General features: G+C 46.8%; 1 protein-coding gene across 2 annotated transcripts; it reads left to right on the top strand.

Moving 5' to 3' along the window:
• The first annotated feature begins 13,342 nt into the window (after positions 1-13,342).
• BOD1 (biorientation of chromosomes in cell division 1) lies at positions 13,343-21,130 on the top strand. Of its 2 annotated transcripts, none has more exons than XR_008993774.1 (4): positions 13,343-13,802; positions 17,247-17,371; positions 19,210-19,478; positions 20,365-21,130. XR_008993774.1 is itself a non-coding variant. In XM_036884802.2 (4 exons), exons 1-3 carry the CDS (start codon positions 13,569-13,571, stop codon positions 19,403-19,405), a joined length of 555 nt encoding a protein of 184 aa, XP_036740697.2. In that variant the 5' UTR covers positions 13,346-13,568; the 3' UTR covers position 19,406; positions 20,365-21,130. The 2 variants fall into 2 exon arrangements, 1 of the variants encoding a protein (XP_036740697.2); XM_036884802.2 differs by having other exon boundaries at positions 13,346-13,802; positions 19,210-19,406.
• Positions 21,131-21,757: the final 627 nt, after the last annotated feature.

Raw genomic sequence — 21,757 nt, 5'->3', positions numbered from 1 at the left:
CGCAGTGTTACCCACTGCCAGTGCAAACAGCAGCAGGATGAAAAATGCAAATAATGTCCTAGAGTTATTATGAAGATAGCTTTGACCTTGAGGACTCCCTAAAAGAGTCTGGAGGACCCCTGCACCTCCAGAAACTCCCAATCTGCCCAAGAAGATAGACCATGATCAGACACAATGACTGTATAACGTGATGAGGGCCCTAAGGCACGGCACAGAGAAAGACTTGCTTTGCACTGTGGAAACTGGCAAAGTTTCACAGTGTAGGAAATGTTCGATGTTGAGAGTTGAATGGGAGTTTACCCAGAAAGAGAAAGTGGATCTTTATATTCCCAGTTTCTAAAGGACAGTTCCTGGGAAGGTAAGGTTTTTGGAAACAGATACAAAAATGAAAATAATCAGGAGAGTTCACATTATTAATCAATTATAATATTGGCCACCATCATGGAGCACCTACTACATACTTCACACTTTACATACATTATCCTATTTAATTCTCTCCAAAGACCTATGACATGCATGTAATTACATATTTGTTCAGAGAAGTTGGGCAACTTCCTCAATGACACAGTGCAAATGTGTGGGGGAAACCCAGATTAGAAACAGAACTGCCTGACTCCAAAAGGAGCCACTTTTGTTCTTTCTACCTCCTTCCCTAAACCAAAAGAAAGAGCGGTATCCTGGGCCACCACTGCTCCCAATTTCAGTTGTTCAACCCCTTCCATTTGGCATTCAAGGCTTCCCAACCCAGCTCCATCTCCCCTTTCCGGCCGGCCGTGCCTTCTATGACTCCCCAGTCTAATCACAGTGGGATTCTTGCCTTTTATCCAGACTTGCTTCTGGGCATTTGCCTGAGAGGTGACCTCCCCTGAGGTTCCCTTTCCCCTTTCTCCTCCCATCTTGATCTACTGTTGGAATTCTACCACCGTTTTCAGGCTCAGATGCCTCTCCCTTCTAATCCTCTGCATCTCTCATTTGTATTGATATCATGCATCATGGTTTGCCAATAGCTAGTGATCTCTATTTATCCACTCCCCACACCTAATGACCCCATCGCTAGACTGGAGGTTCTTTTATGGCTGGACCCACATTGATCTAATAATATTAGCTCTTGGTTCTTGCTCTTGTTCTTTGAGCCCCAGGATCCCCCCCTGTTTGGGGATACTAGCACCCTACCTCATAAGGCTGTGTTGAGGATTAAATGCATTAACATATGTCAAATGCTTAGAAAAGGGCGTGGCACATGGTAAGCATTCAATTGATATGAGCTGCCTTTGTTGTTATTAGCATAATAATTATTGTTGCTTGATATCATTAAGGGGGAGGAATTAGTGTATTTTTGCCCCATTTCAGTTGCATGTCCCACTTTCTCATTATAAGGGCAGGCTCTGTTAGCACCATGCCTTTCAAGTCTAGAAGCATGAAAATATGTCCAGATCTTTATTACTTTGGTTTTCCTGTAAGTAATGTCATTCCTGGGGGCTTATCCCAACTGGATCCCACTGTTCTGTTCTTCATGGCTGCCAAAACTCCACAGACCCCAGAAGTCTGAAAATGACTGAACCAGGCCCAATAGCCAAGTCCTGGGGCAGGCTGGGGGCACTCAGAGCCTGGATTCAAAATGCAGTGGGTTTGGCCCTGTGTCAGCTGTCTCCTTCCTTTGCCACTTCCATCCTACCACCCTCTGGGCTCCTTGGATGAGGCAGCCCATTCGATCCTGCTGGGCACCTGAAAACAGAAAGATAATCAGCACACTAGCCTTTGATCTCTGCTGCTGTCACTCTAAGAAGAGGGCATGGAGAGCTCCCCTGTCCCCCAGCTCTGCCCTGCCTGAAGCAGGCTGGCAGGTTGCTGTCAGTGTGCTGAGTCTGTTGGTAAGGTCAGCAAACAAAGGGCTCTGGAATGCCAGCGGCCCCAGGTTTGCACACTCTGTTCTGGAACGTGATAAGCTCCTGGCATTGAATGAATTCTGAGGACAAGATGTGGGTGAGCTCCAAAGGGCAACACAGGAAAATCAGTCACGTTGGGGCTCCCAAGTCCTATTTCCAAACATGCTTCCGGCCCACAGACACCTTTATTAGAGGGGGTGAACAACTCTGGGTAAAAACTTGAAAAGATGGTTCATTTTTTCTAACTTGTTTCATCATCTTTCTGAGGTTGGTATGAAGGTCCTGCCCACTGCCACCAAGGGGTTTAATTTCTGTGGCCTTGTCTCAGCCATGGTCCTCAGCCACTGGGTGCAGCACTTCACATACACTATCTGGTTTCATGCCGAGCATGGCCCCCCAGGGGGACTCTGCAGCTCTCTGTTACACAGATGGGGCAAGTGCAGCTCCAAGTGGATAAGGAAGTCACCTGCCCGGAAGACACCTCTCCTGGAACCGGGGACGAGGATCCAAGACCGGTGTGAGCAGATTCCACAGGGTGAGCCCTTTCGGTCTTCGCCTCCCGGCTGGTCCCAGTTGCCACACTGCTTAGCTGACATGAACTGGGCAAACGTTGGAATTACTATGGTCAGGGTGTCTGCACCAGACCTTTTACCTTTGCATTCTCTTATTTCACCCTGAAAACAGCCCTGAGAGGTAGAGATCACCAACCCCAGTTTACTGGAGATGATCTGGAAGCCTAGCCTACTGACAGACTTACCCAAGTCTACAGTCTCAAGCACAGCAGGATCCACACTCAGGTCAGTGTGAACGCCAGGTCCACAGCCTTTCTGCCACGCTCATGGCTTCTGCTGTGCTGGGACATCTGTTCTCAGGCAGGTGCCCAGGCAACCTGCCGTACAGTGAGCACGGGTGGCAGGGCTGGTGACTTTCAGGGAAAGGAAAGGTCCAGTACCAAAAAGATTTGGGGGCAAGGGGCTGCAAAGAGGGGGAGAAGCACAGGAAAACAAGGAGGCAGGTCCCCATGGTGCAAGAAAAGGCAAATTTGGGGAGAGATGCGTAAGTCCTACATCCATGCCTATTCTTCCGTCAGAATCAGAAGTGCCTATTCCTTCAGTTCCAGATCATTTCAAACTTCAGGGCTTGGTTTAAGCTCCACTCTGTCTACAGAGCCTTCCTCCAGCCCACACGGACCCCGTCTCTGATGGCATTTCAAGTCTAGGCCTCTCACTCTGGCTTTCAGTCATGCACACTCACACACTGTGGTCTGTCTCGAATGGCTTATGATAGAAAGTTCCCATCAGATAGGAGGTTCCCACTGAGATAGGATGTTGCTAAAAGCGAGGATATTGTCCCATTCATTCCTTTTTTATTCTGCACAGAACCCAGAAGACTGGCAAAAATAAGCACATGCTCAAATAAATACATGTGGTATTGTATCATTTCCATTTTATAGAGAAAATAGTGGAACTCCTATAAATTAAATCAGCAGTTTGAGGGTTATGATTTTCCTCAAACATTAAATCTCCTGATTGCTGCTATACCCCAAATCAAATGCAAATAAATGTGGATTGATTTGAGAAGGAAGAGAGGCAAGAGGGGGAGAAAGAAGTGAAGGTGAGCAGGTGGGAGGAGGGAGAGGACTGAGAAAGCGGAGAGGAGTAGGAGGAGGGGGAGGGAGGGGGGTGAGGAGGTGAGCAAGGGGGGGAGGTGAGCAATGGGGGAGGGGGGAGGGAGGAGGTGAGCAAGGGGGGAGGGGGGAGGGAGGAGGTGAGCAAGGGGGGAGGGGGAGGGGTGAGGAGGTGAGCAAGGGGGGGAGGGGGAGGGGGAGGAGGTGAGCAAGGGGGGAGGAGGTGAGCAAGGGGGGAGGGGGGAGGGGGAGGAGGTGAGCAAGGGGGGAGGAGGTGAGCAAGGGGGGAGGGGAAGGGGGGAGGTGAGCAAGGGGAGAGGGGGATGGGGGAGGAGGTGAGCAAGGGGGGAGGGAGGAGGGGGGAGGTGAGCAAGGGGGGAGGGGAGGGAGGAGGTGAGCAAGGGGGCAGGGAGGAGGGGGGAGGTGAGCAAGGGGAGGAGGGTGGAGGGGGGAGGAGGTGAGCGATGGGGGAGGAGGGGGGAGGTGAGCGATGGGGGAGGGAGGAGGGGGAGGTGAGCAATGGGGGGAGGGGGGAGGGGGAAGGTGAGCAATGGGGGGAGGGGGGAGGGGGGAGGAGGTGAGCAAGGGGGAGGGGGAGGAGGGAGGAAGTGAGCAAGGGGGGAGGGGGAGGGGGAGGAGGTGAGCAAGGGGGGAGGGGGAGGGGGAGGAGGTGAGCAAGGGGGGAGGAGGTGAGCAAGGGGGGGAGGGGGGAGGGGTGAGGAGGTGAGCAAGGGGGGAGGAGGTGAGCAAGGGGGAGGGGGAGGGGGAGGAGGTGAGCAAGGGGGGAGGAGGTGAGCAAGGGGGGAGGGGGGAGGGGGAGGAGGTGAGCAAGGGGGGAGGAGGTGAGCAAGGGGGGAGGGGGGAGGGGGAGGAGGTGAGCAAGGGGGGAGGGGGAGGGGGAGGAGGTGAGCAAGGGGGAGGGGGAGGGGGAGGAGGTGAGCAAGGGGGAGGGGGGAGGGGGGAGGAGGTGAGCAAGGGGAGGAGGGGGGAGGGAGGAAGACTTTGCTCTGGAATAACACACAAAGCTTAAAACTGAAATAGGTATAAAACCAGATTGGAGACAGAAATAGTACTCTTTTCTCAAGCATGAATTCTATTTTGTCTAATCTAAAAAGAGATTTTCCTGCCATGCAAACCTCTCCTTCTGTGCCTGCTTCGCTGAGTATCACTGAGTATGAAAATCCAACCCTCCACAGAATGAACTCTATTTGGGACTGTGTCAGGTTAATCTTGACAGAAATCTGGCATTCAGGTCAAATCTTGGAACGAAACAAGACAGCCAGAAACCAGCAGCCCAGCCGTTCCTCCAGTGCACACTGTGGGCCGCTGCTGGGAGGTGAGTTGGGCAGACAGGCAGGGGCACTTTGCTTCCAGGTAAGGTCGCATCCTGGGGACCCTTGATGTCTACCACAGCGCTTGGCTTGGGAGAATCTCCACAAATGTGTCACTGTTAACACCTCTGAGTTTACAAACACAGCCAGCAATCACCAAGTTTGATCTACTTTCACCACATCAGGATTGACCAGTTTCAGACTTGCTCTACAACATGGTTCTATATTTATTTTATTTGGCTAGTATTATTAGTAATGAACCTCACACATGATACGGGCACTCTGGGTATTCACATGTGCCTAGGACCTTGCCTGAGCATTCGTGCCTGCACCTCAGATCCGTGGCCAAATGCGGATCTGCAGCATATGCTGCATGTCTTGCTCTCATTTTTCTCCCTCCACACAGCTCCCAATGTATAGGACACAATCTGGCACTAGTACAATGCATGGCACATGGTAGGGGCTTGACAAGCATTTATTGAACGAATGAATGAATGAATGATGAATGAATGGGGCTGGATTAAATACCCCTTAGCTTCTTAGCTCCTTTCCACAGAATGAGTCTCAGGCTCTATCTCACCAGAGGGCCCTTGGCTGCCTGACCCCCAGGCAGCAATTTGTGAACTGGCTGGTCATGCCAACGTGGTGTTGGGTCCCCATGTCTTAATTCCAGGGCAGCTGCCGGCCTTCTCTTTGGCACAGATGGGACTAGGGGAGGCTCGGTCACGGGGGTGAACTCAGGTGCCCAAGAGGCCTTCCCTGACTGCCTAATGATCTGTACCCCAAATGCATTTGATCTTGATTTTGCTTGTTTCCTGCTTGCTTATAGGCTCCCAGAACTGAGACCATGCCACCTTTGTTCACTCTTTTAGCCAATCCTAGCATGGGGTGGCACATAGAAGGCCCTCGGTAAGTGGCTGGTGAAGAGTGAGTTTGCACCACCAATTCACTGTTGGGGTCAACACAGCTTCTGGGGGCCAGTCAATGCCAGGCCTGTCTACTAAAGACACTTATTCCCAAGATCCCTGGGATGGTGAGGCTAAAGCTCTCAAGAAGAGTCTCTCTGCTGTGTCATGACGGGCCTGGGAAGCTTTTGCTTTTATTGAGCACTGACTCTATGGCAAGCACTTCACAGACAAGCCTTTGCTCCATTTGTAGCCTCCTTCCGAGTGGTCGCCACAGTGACTCTCACTTCCCAGAGAAGGAGACATACTTGGGGGGGTGAAGCAACTTGCTCAAGTGCTCTTGGCTGTTAAGTCACAGACCTTGTTCAGCCTGCCCCAGAGATGCAGGGCTTAAAGCCTCTCTCCCCTGCTTCCCTGCACACGCCAAGTCAGTCTGTAACTCTGTGCCCAGAGGGGACAATGCAGGAAAAAGAGCTCTCTGAAGCAGTTGTTTTCTATTTCTTCATCCAAGGCCCTTGCTTTGTGTGGGTCCCAAGGCCAAGGGTTGGGGACACAGAGAGATGAGGGGCCCTATCCACCTGCACCTCAGGGACATCCCTGTCACAGTGAGCCAACCAAGTGGTCTTCTAGGAATATTTTTCTCAATTAGGGGTAATTAAGATTTTCCCAGTTTTGAGGATGAACATTGCCCGTGGGCGGGATGCAGTGTGGAGTGAGTACTAGTCCCTGAATTCAGGGGAGGCACTTGTGGGGAGTGGGGGTCTTGGTCAGACAGCAGCTGGCTACGTGGGCTGCCTCCGAGGGCTTGCCCCAGTTTGGAGCCATTTCCTCCCCAAATTCCAACCTGCCAGCTCTGGAGCCCTGAGCTCTAGACCCTGGCAGAGGACCAGAGGGCGCTGGTGTAGGGAAAGGTGTCCAGCTCAGCATATTGCAGCTGGTCTTGGAGTAAAGGCACTAAACCTCTGCGGAGACCCTGGAATTTCCAACTGGAAGCCAGCCCAAAGTTCACCCTTCCTCCCTCTCATTCTTTCATTCATTCACTCCGGGCCAACAGCGCACATTCTCCCCTCCTCCCACCGCGAGGCCCATTGTCATACTGTCACTCGGGTGGCATTTCAGCCCACTGCAGGCCTAGCCGAGGCTCCCTCTCCAGATTCTCCGGCGAGCGGCCGGCTAGGACAAAGCCGTTAGGAGCAAGGTTCGGTAACTAGCTTTTTCATTTCATGGCCGGAGGTTGTCAGGACAGTGCAGAGAAAACTGCCAAAGACTGGGCGAGCAGCCCACGGATCCGAGGCAGAGCCGGCGAGAACAAGGCAGCACTGCAGCTGGGAGGCGCCGGGTGTTGGCAGCCACTCGGATGAGAAAGTTCTCTTCTTCCAAAATGCTTTCACTTGGAGCCCATGTTCATTTCAAAAGATCGACTCAGCTATTTTCCTCTCTTCCTCAGTAAAGTGCTCTAGATTGCTGAGAAAGGCAAGGAGAAGGGGCACCCTAGGGCTCCTTCCTGGGGGGCTAAGGGGCAGCTGATCATAGGGTCACTGTGGTGAAACAGGGGCCATAAATCTGAAGGAGAGTTGTATTTCCAACTCATGTTTGCAAACCTGAAGACAGCACAAGTACATCTCCAGATTAAGGCACCCAGAGTGAAAACATCTGCATCCCAACCCCGAGCTCAACCACAGAGCTGCTGTGTGGCTGGGGATTACTGGCTCTCCCTCTCTGAACTCCACAAATGGAGAGGTTTGGATGCAGTGATCCCTAATGCCCTTCCCTGCCTTTGTGTTTCTCTGCTTTTACCAAGCCTTATGAAGAATCTTTTCATTACCTTAAATCTGGGGTCCCTGGACTCTCGGGCAGAACCTCAGATGGGTCTGAATGGAGAAGACTGGTGTGTGACCTCCCAGGGGTGAGGGGTAAAACTGCGCCAGGAAAGACAGTTTCCATTTCACCCTGTCATGCCAACCAAGGTTCCCCAGCTGGATATACTCAGGTAAGTTAACACTTATAAGGATACGGTGGGAAGTTTGCACTGGGGTCTTATGGTTTCCAGAACTCTCCCCAGTACATTCTCTTTCAGATATATTCCTTACAACACCCTATAAGGGAGGTGCTATTATTTGCCCCATTTTATAAATAAGGAAAGTGAGGTTCACCTGCCCAAAGGCTGACCAAGTCTGACCAGACCCCCACTGCCAGTGCCCTTGGGCCCACTCTGGGCTCAGACAGACAAGGGCTGCTCCCAGAGAAGCAGCTCCTGAAGGGAAAGAGACCGTTCCTGCCCTCGCAGCCTCACAGACTTTCACATGAGATGCACAAACTTCTGTCTTGTGTAAACCACTGGTATTTTATAAGTAACAGCTACTAGCAGCAAAATGCAACTCTGAACAACTAGTAGAGGCAGAAAAATCATTGTTAACCACACCTGTCTTCAATGGCGCTTGTTAAAAGGATGACCCTGTGTTTGGAAAAAGCTCGAGAGAGCTGACTTGCAGTGCATCCCGCCACGACAATTTTTCATTCCACCAGCAAACCAGGGGGATGGGAAAGAGGAGGAACTGGGCAGAGGAGAGGAGACAGGAGGTGAGGGGCTGGACGCGGACGAGTGCATGCATGAGGACAAACAGCTAACCACGAATCCCTCAGCATGTGGGCGGTCCTCTAACAACAAGGAAGGTTCAAAGTACACTTTGCAGTTTGTTTGTTTTTAATGGTGCTGAAATGCCAGTCCCCCCACCACCACCACCCCGCCACTGCCTCTGCCCCCGGTACCCTCAGAACTTCTGTTCAGTACCAAAGAATCAAGATGCTGAATTTCACATGAAAATCCATAAACCAAAATTAATAGAGGTAGAGGTAGGAGCTCTGAAGCAGAAATGACCATCTGCAGAAATCACGGAGGGAGTCAGCCTGGCCTAGGATGGCCACTGCTGTGGGGTCGGGAGGGGTGGGTGAGCAGGCTCAGCTAGATCTCAGGGCTCCGGGATCTACCACCACCCGCCACACGAGCAGACTCTTGCAGCCTCCTCACTAGATTTCCTGACTCCAGCTTCCCCCAGTCCAGTCACACTCCGTGCTGTTCCAGAGAAATCTTTGCAAATTTCACATCTGATGCTGGTCATGCCCTATTTAAAAACCAATGTCTTCACACCAAGGTCAGGTTCAACCTCTGAAATGGTAGAATTTGATACCTCAGCCTACTTCATCAACCTTATCTCATGCTAGTCCTCCCCCACCCCCCCCGCCCCAAATACATGCTCTGCAACCCCACGAAGCTCACAGCACTTGCAACTCTTTTCAGAAGATATCCATGCTCTTCAAACACTTACTCAAGCTGCCTGGGACCCTGAGCCTCTCCCTTCTCTACCTACTTCTCCAGGAAAGGTTCTTAATTTCAACAGAAATGGATCCTGGCTGGTTTCAGCAGTAAAGACATGTAGTAAAGGATACAGTGTGGCTCCCAGAATTCCTGGGTGGGCCAGAGATGCAGGCTTAGAGATGAATGGCCAGGAGCCACACCCAAAACCATGCCAGTGCACATTCCACGGAGACACCACCACCCCAGTGCTGGTGCCTCTGGCATTGCCCAAGCTGGTACTGGGCATCCCTGTGGGACTTCACCAAAGCCCCTCCCTCTGAGGGGCCACATTAAACAACAGCCCCCTCTGTGCTGAGAAAGCTTCCAGCAGCAATCGCAAGGAGGGCTGACCATGCACTTGGCATCACTGAGCCCACCACTTTAGGGATTGATGGGGTAGTCCCCTATGTCGTCACAAAATTAGAACTACCAAGGTAATATATATGTCAGCTCTGGATACATATTGATCAAGTTTCTACCCAGTAACAGATTACAGCTGAGTACATTAGAATGTTATATCAAGACCATATTATTACTCATTAGCTATTAGAGCCCATTGTGTGCCAGGTTCTGCATATATATTATCTCTGATTTTCATGAAAACAAAAGGTAGGTATCAATATTCCCATCCTGTATGCAAGCAAACTGAGGCTCAGACTGACTAATTGATTGCACCAGGCCACACAGTCAAAAAGCAGAGGTGCTGAATCCAAAACCAACTCAGATTCCAAACTTCTCACTCTTCTCTATCTTACATCAGGTTGCCTCTTTCACTAGACATCCTTTAGTAATAATAATTTGAAATGACAATGTGTTAAAAATACCAAAGCCTGAAATGTTATCTAAGATGCACGTCTGGTGGGAAAGGTGGGGACAGTACTAATTGGTGCTGAGGACTCCTGCCTATTAAAGCTCTGTTCTTTAAGTGTTAAATTGGATCCAATATGTCATTAGAGATAATGGAAAACATCATAAAGAAACAAAGAGCATGAAGGAGCTAAGATCACATGCTACAGACGTAGCCAACACACTGCAGACAGGCAATCTTGAGAAACTCTGGATGCTGTTAATTAATTAAATCAACAACTGTCCAGCCTGAGAATGGGCAAGGCTCTTTGGATGAAGATATGGAAGCAAGAAGAAAGAGTGCCACACCATCAGCATGAATAAGAACCAACAACTTATCTACCCCAAGTGGTGTGGTGTCTAAACACAGCCCTGGTTTCAGTCCTAGGGCTCTGGGATGCTCCTGCGCATGGACCAGGATCTTGGGTTATAAAGGTGGAAGGTTACCAAGGCAACACACAGACTGACTTCTAACACTGAGGGCCACTCCCTGCCCAGTCTACTAGTTCATTTAGTAGTATTTTATGGACAGCTCACTAGATTGTACTTGACTCTCTGAATATTGGCTATATTCTGACATTTGGATGAGGGCAGTATCAAAAATCTTAAATGGCCTTATCCTATACTTAGAAGAGCAAATTTCTCATTCACTCATTCATTTTTTTAAAAAATCTATCCATCACGTATTTACCAAGAGCCTGTATGTACCAGGCACTGTTCTAGTGTTCTAGATGCTGGGAACATAGTATGAATGAAAGAGACAATCCCTGTCTTCATAAAATTTAGAGGTTGGGCATGCAATATATTATTGAACATTTGCCAAGCACCGGGACCAGGCATTATGCTGAATGGATTCTCCAAATGGCACTTAATCCTTTCCAGGGTCCTAAGGAACCGAGACTTGGAGAGGTGATGCAACTTTCCCAAAGTCACACAGTCCCAGAGGGATGGAACTGGGATTCCAGTCCAGCACCACCTGATGCAAAAGCCCATGCACTTGGCTGCTTTTTCATATTTCCCTTGGCAACCTGTGGATCTCATTTCTTTCCAGTTCCTTCCTTTTCTGCTTCGAGATCTAGGTTTGGGTTTGTGGCAGTTCCACCCTCTCACACAGTTGTTGACATAAAACGTTCCAGCACCTAATATATACATTTCACTGTGACCAGGCAACATGTTACAGACAAATTTTAGCACTTAGACCCAACATCATTTTTTACCTAAAGGATATGTGAAGATGAGATTACTACCTGGGCTAAAGTCAAAACAATATTCTGCATAGAAATTAAATTCTAAAGGCCCTGGATTATTAACACAGCAATGGTGCCACCTGGTGACTATTATTGTGTATTACATATTCCTTGACTTGTGGGGAGTGCGTTTTGGATGTAGTAGTGGGTGTCTACTGCAGTCTGGATGAATAATAAGCCTCCCCTAGTGTTGATCACCTTCACTCTTCATCCCCCAATTCCACGCCACTTATATCAGTAACAGAGGAAAGATCACAGGTATATAGTACAGCATGGTTCAGCATTCCAGCAAACAGGACACAAGGAACCCGTGACCCACAGTTAGACTGCCAAAGGGTGAACCATTTTCTGCCAATCTCCAGGATCACTTGCCCTTTGGGTCATGACAGATTTATCCGGCATCTCCTGCTGTAACACTTCTTTCTTTTCTAAAGGTTGTGGCTACACATGACTCCCTCCCCACCGTCCCACCCCAATACCCTCTCTGATCCTTTCCTTTGACTATAGGAAACAGGCAGGAACTCACACATTCACTTTCAACTGGGGACTCAGTTATGAACAATAATCATGGTTCCAGCTCTAAAGCTTACATTCTAGCAGGAGAAACAGGTGGCAAATTAGCCTATAAATTATTCACTTCAATTACAATAATTGCTATAAAAATGAGGCTCTGAGAGTTTACATCAGTAAAATAGGACCAGATTAGGTTCAGAAAAATTTTCCTTGAGGAAAAAGAGTATGTGGGCTGTGCCAAAAATGGCAAAGAGTCTGGTCATAGTGAAAAGGGAGCCTGGAGAAGAATAAACATTCAGGCCCAGGCAGCCTGAACTGGGCTTCTCCCGGGGGGAAGGTGTTAAGCGTGGAGTCAATCAGTAGGAAAAGATCTTAAGGAAGTTCAAGGATGATGAGCTATTAAGAGAGAATGTTTCTCATTAACTTAACCACAACCATTGAGAAAGACTGACTTCATGTTAAAAGACGAGTATAAACTAACACCTGAATATTTATTTTGCAGGCTAATTTAAACACTCATGAGTAGGAAATGTTGGAGTGGACAGAATTCCAAATCTCTGTCTATCCTGCCTCTTCCCAGTAACCAAGGATATTGCAGAATTTATTATTTACATCCCCTCCACTGCTATGTAAGATGAAGAAATAACAATAGCAAACATAATTGCCAGGGTTGTGCACAGAAGTTAAGATAATAATGAGCAACAGGCTGAAAAGAAGAGAAGATAGTGGTGGCAGCTATAGGATTCCGATGGTGAACTACGGCTGCAAAAATAAAAATAAGGATATAAAACCTTACTGAGCATATGATGCAGCTAGCTCTCAGGAGGTTAGTATACCTTAGATTAAACACTTCAAGATCTGGATTCAGGAAATCTGAGTTCAAAACCTCCTCTTCAGCCCTCTAGCTATGAGATCAGGGCATCAAATTCTGTGCCTCCATTTCTGCATCTGTAAAATAGCAAAGATAACAGTATCTGCTTTTTATATTTATGTGAAGTAGTATGTTTAAAGTGCTTAGCATCACTCCTGGCATAATTACTCATTATTAGTTTATTATTATTATCATCATTATTGACAGTATTTAATATCTGAGAAGAGATCCACACACGTAAGGGAACTCTGGGAGATTTTCTTCATTGCATTTTTCTGCTATTTCCCAATTTTCTAAAATAAATATGCATTGCTATTAAGATCAGGAGAAAAGAAGACCCACACATTTTAAGATGATATAAATGTCACTAGTCTATTGTTTTCCTAATTCCCTGGATCATATTGTTGGAGGCGCGCACGGGTGTGCTTGTTAAAAACATAGATTCTCAGGCCCCAACCGAGAAATACTGAATCAGAATTTCTTAGGGTAAACCTGTTCATCTATATGTTTAATCAGCCCTGCAGATGATTCTTATCTTCACGCACTTGTTGGGACGTGATGACTGAACGACAGAAGGTTGACGAGGAAAGCCAGCACAGGTTGCAGCAATCATGAGGGACTGGCCTACAATTCCCATACTTCCCCGCAAACTGGAGACCAGCAATTAGGGATCCTACCGGGAGTTGTAGTTTCTGTCGGCCAGACGCGTGCCTATAATAAAGGCGACGACGACTGCCGAAAACCTCCTAGCCCACAATGCAAAGGTCTGTGTTGACGTCACCTGAAGAGCGCCCGGGATGGAGCGGGCGATTTCTGCCGGTCCTACCACCTCTGCGGCCTCAGAGCCCCCCTCCGTCGCCGCCACCTCCTTCCCCTCCCCCTCCGCCGCCGCCTTCTCCGGCTTTTCCACCACCTCTGCACGACCCAGGCCCTCCGTCCTTGACAGCAAGCCGTGTTTGGTCTCCTTCCCGGGCCTGGGGCTCAGCCATGGCGGACGGCGGCGGCGGCGGCACGGGCGCGGTGGGCGGCGGCGGAGCAGGCCAGGCCTCCGCGGGGTCTGCGACGGGCGCGACGGGGGCCGGCGGGAGCGGCGGCCCCATCAACCCGGCTTCACTGCCTCCCGGTGACCCGCAGCTCATCGCTCTCATCGTGGAGCAGCTCAAGAGCAGGGGCCTCTTCGACAGCTTCCGCCGGGACTGCCTAGCCGACGTGGACACCAAGGTAGCTGAAGTCACCTGGGATGTAGGGGTTGGGGCTGGGCCTGAGACTGCCGCGGTCACAGCTTTGCTTTCCCAAAGCAAAGAGGGAAACAAAAGACACCTTTGAAAATCTCAGCAGTGAGGTATTAGACCGCTTGGGGCAGCACGGGGAGCTTTCTGAGAGATGCACCTGTGGACTCAACTCCCAGCCTCCTCACTATTAGCCGTGTGACTAGTCCAGTCGCTTCTTTGAATTTGGAGATTTGGTACGAATTTTTTAGAACCTAGATCCTATCTTTCCCAAGGTGGGACTTATTTAAACCTCTCAATAACAAACCTTAGTAGGTTAAGAACAGTGGAGAAAGCCAAGGAAGTTAAGCGAGAATGATTTGAATGCACAGTCATCAGAATATTGTAGCTATTTGTTCCTTTTTAGTGATCTGCAGACTTGAATATGCAATTGAATTAACGTACATTGTTGTAGAACCAGCACCCTTATCTTGTACTCTATCATTGATTAAAGGGGATTTGGTGCCTGGTTTAGATCCTAATGCCATAGGTCAACCCCCTAGTAAAATGCCCTTTCACTTTACCTAATTGCCAGGGTCGTTTGGATTCAATGAAGTCATGTGTGTTAAGTGTCAGAGTACAGAAGTTGCTGGTATGTTCATTTTCTCCCTTTTCAAAAGCTCTAACAAGACTATGGGTTCTTTTAGAACAGGGGTATCTGTTACTGACTGGACTCCTCTAGGGAAGTGATTTCTGCTTTCTGAAGAAATCTTCCTACCTCACAGCAAGACTGTAAACTTAAAATTAGACCTTAAAGGTAGGGGAAGACATAGTCAATTATTCTTTGAACATTTTTTGGCCAATAGCATGGCAGGCTATGTGGATATAGGAACAAGTGTTGTACTACAGGATAGAAAACTGGCAAGTAGGCCAGATAGCATATATAGGAAGTGGCTTATACTGACTGCTTATTCTTCTCCAGGATTAAAAACCCAAGTAGAAGTGCTGTTGTAGAAATGAGATACTTAATTTTCCTTACTTCAGGGTCTTCAGATATGTACTGACAGAGCTTCCACCTTTCCTAGGACTCTAGGGTTCCTCAGTTTCCCATCACAAGTTCTCCACTCATGTCCATTAGACTTTGTGTGGCTTATCAATGTAGTATGTGTGTGGGTTTTTTTTTTTATTAGAGTATTGAGAAGCTGTTGAGGGAAAGCTTGAGCCTTTCCCAATTAACACCTTAGACGTTCCTTCTGGTGGTTACCAGTTGTTTTAATTCTTGAAGAGACTATTTTCAGACACATCCTCCATCTTTTGTTGCTTTAGCCCCACGTTCTCAGTATGATCCCTACATTAGCAACATATTATCATCTGAGAACTTGTTAGAAATGTATATTCTTAGGCCCTATCCCAGCGTGCTGAAATATTTAGGGGAAAGTGTACTGGTGATGTTTGCAATTTACAGCACATCCAAAATATGAATAAAAAGAACAAACTGATAGGTGAACCAAGAGGGAGGATAGATAATAAAATGTTAATGGCAGGCACTCAAGGAATTTCACTTCAGAAATTGAAAGGATTGCTCTGTATTGTCAGGATTTGTTCAGATTTGGTGGTAACCTTTGCTGCCCTTTGTCCTTTCTGAATAAACAGGAACTATAATCTCAAACCCAGAGAGTTATTTGAATAGTATCAGGATGCATGGTTACAAGTGACAAATCTAATTCTAGCTCCTTTAAGCAAAGGGAAGAATCTGCTGACTTGGGAAATCCAAGGAAGGATTGAATACACGAATGGCCAGAAGGGTAGGGATGCATTTGGAACCAGGGATGCTCCACTAGGGCTGACTTTCATCTCTGGTCTTTATAACTGTTGTACCCCCACTGTGGAGCAGGGTCGATTTGTCTTGATAAGTACATCTTAGGTCATCTTTCTCTAGAAAGGGACTCAGCTCTAATTTTAAAAGTCCTAGGAAATATGTGCATTGTCTTAGCATGGGTCATGTGCCCACACCAGTGGCCAGGAGAACATGGCCCCCTCTGCCCTACCTTGTGAAGGGGAAAAGATGGTTACCAGGGAAAAGGAGTTGCTAAGCAGATAGTTCACAGGTGTCTGTCAGTTTTACCCCTCACCCATCTCCCTGCCTTCCTCTTCCCAGGTTTGGTGGAGTGTCTGTATGCTTGTGAGTCAGTTCTCTTGGCCTTTTGGAAAAATCCACTCAGAGTTGAGGCCTACTGATTACCTCTTCAATTTCATTTATCTGTTAGCAAACTTTTCCCACAATAACACTGCATAATAAGCCAAATCTCAGTGGTTTATGACAAGCATTTGTGTTCATGCTGATAAGGCTGTAGGTCAGCTAAAGTTCAGCTGATCTAAGGAGGCTTCAGCTGGATAGCTCAGCTGTAGGCTGCAGGTGGCTTGGGTTGGGTTGGGTTTAGGTCAGTTGCACATGAGCTAATTCTGAGTCCCAGGATGTGCCCTCATAGATAGCACAGGAGCCAAGCCAGACAGCACAACCACATTTAAGACCTCTGGTCACTAGCACTCCATTGACCAGACTACATCATACTGCTGAACTTAACATAGCTGGGTAAAGAGGTGTTCTCTGCCCGCAGTGGGATGCAGAGAGGGGTGCAGTGCTAAACAGCGGTGTACACAATTATGCCTGGTTTGGAGAAGAGCAGCTGATGGTGCCAGAAGTCTCGGTGGCTCTGAACGTATGTTCCTATGTTCACCAAGTTCCTCTGATTTTGTTCTCCTGGTCTAGTTGGGCCTAGAATATTTGAGGCCAGTACATGCTTCTCAAGCTCTGTTTAGACTTAAGTTTTGCTCCCCCTGAGCATTTCCGTGTTCACAGGCTTTGACTTCAGTCTACATTCTTGCATCATGCTGAGGTTTGGGTGGCCCTACATTTTATGTGGAGGGCTTTCCTGAGCCCTTGTTTGTTGCTGAGGACACCCTGCGAGGTAAGCTGGCCAGTTTTACAGATGGAAATAAATGAGACTCAGAGGTTGGGTGACTTGTTGAAAGTCAGACAGCCAGTAAGTGATGGTGCCAGGCTAGACCCCAGTTCCTTTGATTTGGAAACAGCCTAGGTCTGCTCTTGACTTTGCTACATTTTATTCACATAGGCAAGTTGTTTACTTTTTTTAAGCCTAAATTTCTAATATGTAAAATGCGGGCAGGAGTTGATGGAACCTCCCTTGTACAGTTACTTGGAAAGTAAATGAGATGATAAAACCATCTGGCATTGTACCCACTCACCATAAAGTAGACACTTGTGTTGGTCATTAATTTGTGCTGTATTAGGCTACGTGATGGTGACCTTCATAGTCACAGTGGAAGTGTAAGGACTTGAAAACCTGTTTTTATAAAAAGCAGTGTTTTGAATGACTGATTTCCAAAACTTGTGCATGTAACTTCTGACCTTGCCCCCTTCTTTTTAATATTGTAGCCAGCTTACCAAAACCTGAGGCAGAAAGTGGATAATTTTGTGTCAACACATCTGGACAAGCAGGAATGGAATCCTACGATGAACAAAAACCAGTTGCGAAATGGTCTGAGGCAGAGTGTGGTTCAGTAAGTAAGCAGAGTTGCGAGTGAAAAGCCAGTAATCCCAAGTGCGCCGCGCAGGGAGGCTGCCGCGGGTCATTGTCGGGGTAGACGTCACGCATGAGTTGCAGCAGTCCTCTCATTTTTAAAATGAAAGTCAAGTAAGCAGAGCACCCAACTGAGGGTCTTGCTAGCTTATCCAAGCTACACGGGGCCTCCTGTGCACATTCTACTGGGTGATCAAAAGATATTCCAAATTGGGAGACCTATTCCCTGTTCTTTGAAGTTTTCATTGTAGTCTAAACATACATAGGAGTTTTGTACCAAGATATCAGTGTTTGGATCTTGGGCAAGAGGAGTTGGATCTGTGTTCTCACAAGTGAATGTGAGTGATCAAATGCTTCGAGTCCACTAGGCCCTTCTAAAGTATAATGGTAGGTTTCAGGAAGGCAGAGAGTCTCGTAAATATGTCCTTCACAGTAACAGACTGAACCTTGGGTAATGAGGTGCTGATAGCTCAGCCAGGTGACTTCTTAGTATAACTGGCTCTAAAAGTGGAGGTGGGTCATGGAATCTTGTCGTGAGCTTTTCCTGATTTATTCAGAATCCTTTTTTTTTTAATACCAGCACTTGTATTCAGGCCTTGATCCACGGACCTCTCCTGGAATATCTAAAAGCTTATGAAGCCTATTTCTTTAAAAATAGAAATATCTGGGAATTATGCTGAGTTTAAAAAGCCAATTATCAAAAAGGTATATGGTATGGAATTCCATTTATATGATGTTTGTGAACAAGCAGTTATAGAGATGGAGACCATAGTTGTGATTGTTGGGAGGAATAGGAGGAGGGGGTGAGTATAACTTGGAAGTGGTAGCGCAGGGGATCTTGTGATGGTTCAGGTAAGTATCTTAATTGTAGTCGTGGTTAGGTGAAGCTACTCGTGACAAAATTACACAAAGCCACCCATGTAGACACACAAGTAAGTGCAGCTACAAGTGTGAGATCTGAATACGGTCAGGATTGTACTGATGTCATATACTGGTTTTGAAATTCCCCTGCAGGTATGCATGAAACTCACCTTAGGGGTGGCTGAGTGAAGGGTGCATGGACCCCCTGTATATTTCTTTGCAAGTTCCTATGTATAAAAATGACTTCAAAATTTTTTAAAATACAGAAAGATGTTAGCTAACAAGCTAGCACTTTCAATATCGCTGTGGCTGCTATAATCTGAATCTTTTTAAACAAAGAAAGCTAAACTACAAAAGGTCTCTGAGAGTTACGGAAAAAATAACACTAAAAGGTGCCCGGTGCCTGTCATTCTGGAGTCATTACCGAGTGCCCTTGGGCTCCTGCAGGAAGCAGACTGATAGCACAGGGATCTTTTGGAGAGAAAGGGACAGTAGTTGCCACTCTGGAGCAGCTATTAATGTCTGGCCCTCATTCCTATATATGTTACTAGTCAGAACAACTTGTGTTTGCCCTACTTTTTAAAGATTTGATCAATATGTTAAGAAAATGAATCAAAACCACCAAATATTTTTAACTATTTGGAAAAGTGCCATTTTAGAGGTAAGCATGTGGCTTTTCTTTTTATATGCTTTTAATATGAAATGAAACATAGAAAGGTATACAGAACAAGTACAGTATTACAAAGAATTAGAATGTGCCTGTAGTGACCATCTGGGATGAGCAATGGAACGTTACCAGCTCCCTTTAAACAGCTGCTCTGCTTCTCCCCTTGCCCTTCCCCAAGGCGGCTACCATACTCCTCACTTGTGTGGTAATCATTGCCATTCAGCAGTTGTTGGGGTTAAAGATGAGTCTCAGAGGAACTAAGTTAACAGTGATCTGTTTGTCTCCACAAGGTCAGGAATGTTGGAAGCTGGAGTGGACAGAATTATTTCTCAGGTGGTGGATCCCAAACTAAACCACATCTTCAGGCCCCAGATAGAACGAGCAATTCATGAGTTCCTGGCTGCCCAGAAAAAAGAAGCTGTGCCAGCACCCCCTCCAGAGCCTGAAAGCCAGGACCCTCCTGCTCCATCCCAGGGTGCTTCCTAAGGTCCGGTATCCCGTCTTTTGTCCAGGAGCATTCATCTCTGGCTTATAGATATATAAAAAGGATAGAAAAGGGGTAAGCCATTATTGGGGGATCATATTTCTTATCTATTCAAAAGGTATTTACTGCAGGTGGACTTGACTGTTGGAGTCATTTTTCACAGAACTAATTTGTAGCATTTTCCTGTGTCAGTAGATTTTTATATACCACAGGAGCTAAACATTTAAGTTATAAATAAATGCTTCATTAGACCAACTAGGATGATTGGTGTGCACGAGAGAAATTCAAACACGTCTAGTCTGTATGCAGTTGCTTCTGAGTCTTGTTCCTGGACATGAGTTAAACTCACGCTTATAATTTGAATATCAAATCAAACAATGCATTCTAAAGTGGCATCCTAAATGGGCGTAAAGCAGACACTGAGTCCCTACGGTATCTCCTATGTAAAGGAGTTTGAGTTTACCATGATCGGTTACTGTGGGATTCTTCTGTTAGGCACACTCTCTTTTTTATTACATTTGGGATTTAATTAATTTTAAAAATCAGCTGTTGATACACAAAACAGTGCTTTTTGCAGGCTTTGGGAGACATCAAGAAATATGAGACATTAGGAAAGGTGATCAGTAAATAAGCTATGGACTCTTAGCCACTGTTAGTAATCGCCAGGGTATGCCTTACCCCTCATTCTGCTTTGGTATTTTGTTTGTAAGATTCGTGAAGATGGCTTATTTTTGATAAGCATCAGTAAGTGAACAAAGCAAGAGCAGCAGGCTCGAGTGGGGCACGGAGTTAAGAAAGCAATTGTTTTTTTGTTCGTATGTTGGGAGAAGACCTCCATTCCATTATGGAGTGTAGAACATTCAAGTCTTTCTAGTTTAATTGTAAATTCCTTTAGGAACATAAAATCAAATGTAGTCTCATATCAAAAGTCATTTTGATAATGATTCTTTTTTCTTTTTAGAATATGCCTGACACCTTTTGGAAGCTCTGCTGAATTAATGGTGAAGAAAGGGACTTGGTTACATAAAAGTACAGCTTCAGAATGAAGACAGGCCAAGATTGTCACTGATTTCAAGATTCAGCCTTGACTGTTGGGGTGTCCAACTGGAACAGAGAACACGTTTGGTAGTAGAAAAGTTGGTTGTGTGTGCCGTGCACATTGTGCTGCCACCTGAGCGGGCTGGCCGGGGAATGACACCCAGTAAACACTACAGAGATTCGAAGAAACACTACATCAATCAGGGGTTGTCTTGAAACAAACCTTTGTACTTGAACTTGGAGACTGCATGTAGATTTTAAGGTTTGTGCTTGGGGATAAACAAAACAACAGTGAAGGAACGTAATCAATCCCAAAGATGCAATTCACAGCCTTACAGGGAAGGTTGCTGGAGTACGTGTTTGACAGTGCTCGCTTGATACTGTTTCTCGGAGTTGCAAACTAGAATGCACAAGCCTGTTAGCATCAAATAGCTTTCAAGTTGTTATAACCCTCTTGTACATGAATCTTGTAATTTCAGTCTCATTTCCCCTGGAAGACGTGACAAAATGTGGGACCTAGAATACATGAGGTGTAAGAAGAAGCTAGTGCAGGCTCTCTGTCTGGGCTTCTTCCTGCTGAGCAAGGGCTAGGGTTTATTTTTGGGTGTGTTTATTTTCTCATGTTTTTTAGAAAAGTGAATGATCAATAAATGGCTTAAGTTTTGTAATAAAATCATTTGATACTCTTACTCTGAAGCTTTAACTGAATCCTAGACCCCAGGAATGTGAAGGCTAACCTTTCTCCTCTGCCTGCATGTTATGCCTGTGCCCAACACATGAGCTAATTGTGGTAGGGGATTGTTAAACATAACGAGCTACCAGCTCCCTGAAGCTGGTAGGTATAGATGGAAGTGGGCCAGCAGTTCCTCTCCTCCCCTGGGCCATCTTGACTTCAGTCTCTAGTTGAGGGCAGTATGTTATATCATTGTTCCTCAAACTTGAATGTGCGAAAGTATCACCTGGGAGTCTTGGAAAAATGCATATTCTAAGGACCCAAGTATGTGTCTAACAAGCACCAGGTGAGGCTGATGCAGCCAACCCTCAGCCAACATCAGATGGCGAGCCTTGAATGATACTGAACGTTAGTTACTTCAAAATAAGACTATTTGGTTCTTAGTGGAGTCTACTACTGGATATTGTTAATCTAATAAACTTTAACCGGTTAATTGGTTCCCTGTTAAATGAACCACTTCCACCTTAACCATCGATACCCTTAGATTAGGACTGCCATGCCATTCAGTGAGGCATTTGGGCAGCATGCACCCTCATTTTAAAGCAAGCTGGCCCCGTGTTTAGGGCACGTGGTGGTTAATCTG

Source organism: Manis pentadactyla, chromosome 2, assembly GCF_030020395.1.
Source record: "Manis pentadactyla isolate mManPen7 chromosome 2, mManPen7.hap1, whole genome shotgun sequence".
In the NCBI taxonomy this organism is placed as follows: Eukaryota; Metazoa; Chordata; class Mammalia; order Pholidota; family Manidae; genus Manis; species Manis pentadactyla.
The sequence above is the reverse complement of the archived record's forward strand: the minus strand, read 5'-3'. Positions and strand labels throughout refer to the sequence as shown.